At 39.1% G+C, this 2,500-nt stretch overlaps 1 protein-coding gene across 1 annotated transcript; it reads left to right on the top strand.

The window, feature by feature from the left end:
• Positions 1-377: 377 nt before the first annotated feature.
• LOC137655572 (dnaJ homolog subfamily C member 7-like) lies at positions 378-851 on the top strand. The gene has a single exon (XM_068389473.1). The coding sequence runs from the start codon at positions 378-380 to the stop codon at positions 849-851; it is 474 nt and encodes a 157-aa protein (XP_068245574.1).
• The last annotated feature ends 1,649 nt before the right edge of the window (positions 852-2,500 follow it).

Here is a 2,500-nt window from a genome sequence, read left to right as displayed (position 1 = left end):
AGGAAATGGAAACATTTAAGAAAATCCTTAATGAGAAAATAGAAAAACTGGAAAAGGACTTCGCCTAAAAAGACCTTTAGATGAAGAAACGGGAGAAGAAACAGGAAATTCTTAATACGAAAGAGAAAAAGCAAAAAATCAAGGAATTTAAGAAAATCCATAATGAGAAAATAGAAAAAATGGAAAATGACTGCTTCCAAAAAGATCTTAAGATAAAGGAACAAGAAAATATACAGGAAATTCTAAAAACTGAAAATGTTCTTCTGCATCTCCTTCGAGCTGAAGCGAACGCAGCCTCCGGAAACCTTTTTAACACGGATATCATATTGGACTGTTGCCAAGCCATTGAGAAAGGTCTTCAAGGATGCAGAGCCTACATGCTACGAGGGAAGCACCTTCTCAAACTTCGCCTTTTCGAAGCTGCCATGAATGACTTCGAAGCAGCGAGAACGGTAAAGGAATCTGAGGAATGTTTGAAATTCATAGAAGATGCTAAGGCGCTAAAGAAGAAATGGAAAAGCCAAAGCCTTTATGAGGTTTTGGGTGTAGATCAGACGGACACGGGCGCAGAAATTTTAAAAGCCTTCAAAGGCTTGGCCATGAAGTTTCATCCGGACAGACACGGGGAAAAACCCAAATTCATACAGGAGGCATTCGAGGAGAAGTTTAAAGAATTGGTTGATGCTAAAACTGTTCTGACGGATGAACAAATCAGAAAGGAATACGATGCAGAGCTTCAACCACCACGCTCAAGGCAACAGCCAGGGCAGAAGGACCAACGTCCTCGAAGGCAAAAGGGAACAGTGTTTGACGAAATGTTCGATGCGCTGGGCAAATTTTTTGCATGTTAATAAAAAATCTTTCCTGGATTAAATAAAACATAGAAAATCTAAAAAAAAATATATATAAAAACAAAAAAATCCGAAAATAAAGATTTGAAAACATAAAAGAATAAGTTTCAGTAGAGTTTTGAGGAAAGTATTAGTTTTAGTTTACATTTGTAAGTAAACAAGTTTTTATGCAAGAGCCATTAGAAGGATCAAGTACACAGAATGTGATAGGAGCAGAAAGGGACATTTTATTTAGGGAGAAATATCCTTTGGTGCAGATGGTACAAGCTCTACATCATTGAGTAAAGAATTGCCTTAGTTGGAAGGATCAAGTGGATGGACTATGAAAGATGGAGAGAAAAGGGATTTTTTAAGATGAAATATCCAGGAAGTGCTTAAGGGATGCTTGGCTCAACTACCCAGCTTGAAGGACGTAAAAATAACCTAAAGTACTTGCTCTACAGAGGGGATAACCTTGTCTTTTTCTAGTATGCTATGTTCCCTGGTGTAGTCGTACAAGGGCTTCGTCAGGTGACCAAACGGTCAGATATCTAGATCTATTCTTTTGGATACTAACCCTCCGGTGGTTCTGATGGAATAATCTAGAAGACTGGCTATACAAAGGGGAGGAGGCAAGGTTCTTCTAGTATGCAGTCAGGTCCTTATATGGGAACCAAAGAAGTCAGGCTGGGGGAAGAAACTGAATCCCTTGAGGAGAAGCAGGAGGAGAAACAACAACAGAATAAAAGATAAACCACCCCCCCCCCCCCAAAAAAAAAAAAGCAGCAGCAACAAGAGGAGGAGGAGAAGTATCAGCACCAAAACGATTGAAAAAATCCAAAAAAAATAATAAATAAAAGGTAAAAAAGGCCCTAATGCTACAGATAAGGCCCCTCAAAATAAGAGGTAAAAAGTCCCTAAAGCTAGAGATAAGGCACCTAAAAATAGGAGGTCAAAAAGCCCCTAATGCTAGAGATAAGACACCTTGAAATAGAGGTCATAAAGCCCATAAGCTAAAGTCAAGATACCTAAAATTAGTGGTCAAAAAGCCCCTAATGCTAGAGATAGGGCACCACAAAATAGAGGCCAAATATCCCTTAGTGCTAGAGATGAGGCATCTAAAAATAGAAGTCAAAAAGCCTCTAATGCTAGAGATAAAAGCCCCTAATGCTAGAGATACGGCAAATCAAAATAGAGGTCAAAAAGCCCCTAATCCTAGAGATAAAAGCCCCTAATGCTAGAGATACGGCAAATCAAAATAGAGGTCAAAAAGCCCCTAATGCTAGGGATAAAAGCCCCTAATGCTAGAGATATGGCAAATCAAAATAGAGGTCAAAAAGCCCCTAATGCTAGAGATAAGGCACCATAAAATAGAGGCCAAATATCCCTTAGTGCTAGAGATGAGGCATCTAAAAATAGAGGTCCAAAAGCCCCTAATGCTAGGGATAAAAGCTCCTAATGCTAGAGATACGGCAAATCAAAATAGAGTTAAAAAAAGCCCTTAATGCTAGAGATGAGGCACCTCAAAATAGAGGTCAAAGAACCTCAGATGCTAGAAGTAAGGCACCTCAAAATAAGAGGTCAAAAAAACCCTGATGCTAGAGGTAAGGAACCTCAAAATGCGGGCCAAAGATGTGCTACAATTAAGTACAGCATATACTTCAGGTATT

The sequence above is a fragment of the Palaemon carinicauda genome, chromosome 16 (genome assembly GCF_036898095.1).
Source record: "Palaemon carinicauda isolate YSFRI2023 chromosome 16, ASM3689809v2, whole genome shotgun sequence".
In the NCBI taxonomy this organism is placed as follows: Eukaryota; Metazoa; Arthropoda; class Malacostraca; order Decapoda; family Palaemonidae; genus Palaemon; species Palaemon carinicauda.
Note: the sequence above shows the minus strand (reverse complement) of the source record. Positions and strands in the feature narration are given on the sequence as shown.

Bases quoted from the DNA above. Each gene is read 5' to 3' on its own strand.
- LOC137655572 (XM_068389473.1), top strand. From the start codon at position 378: ATGCTACGAGGGAAGCACCTTCTCAAACTTCGCCTTTTCGAAGCTGCC.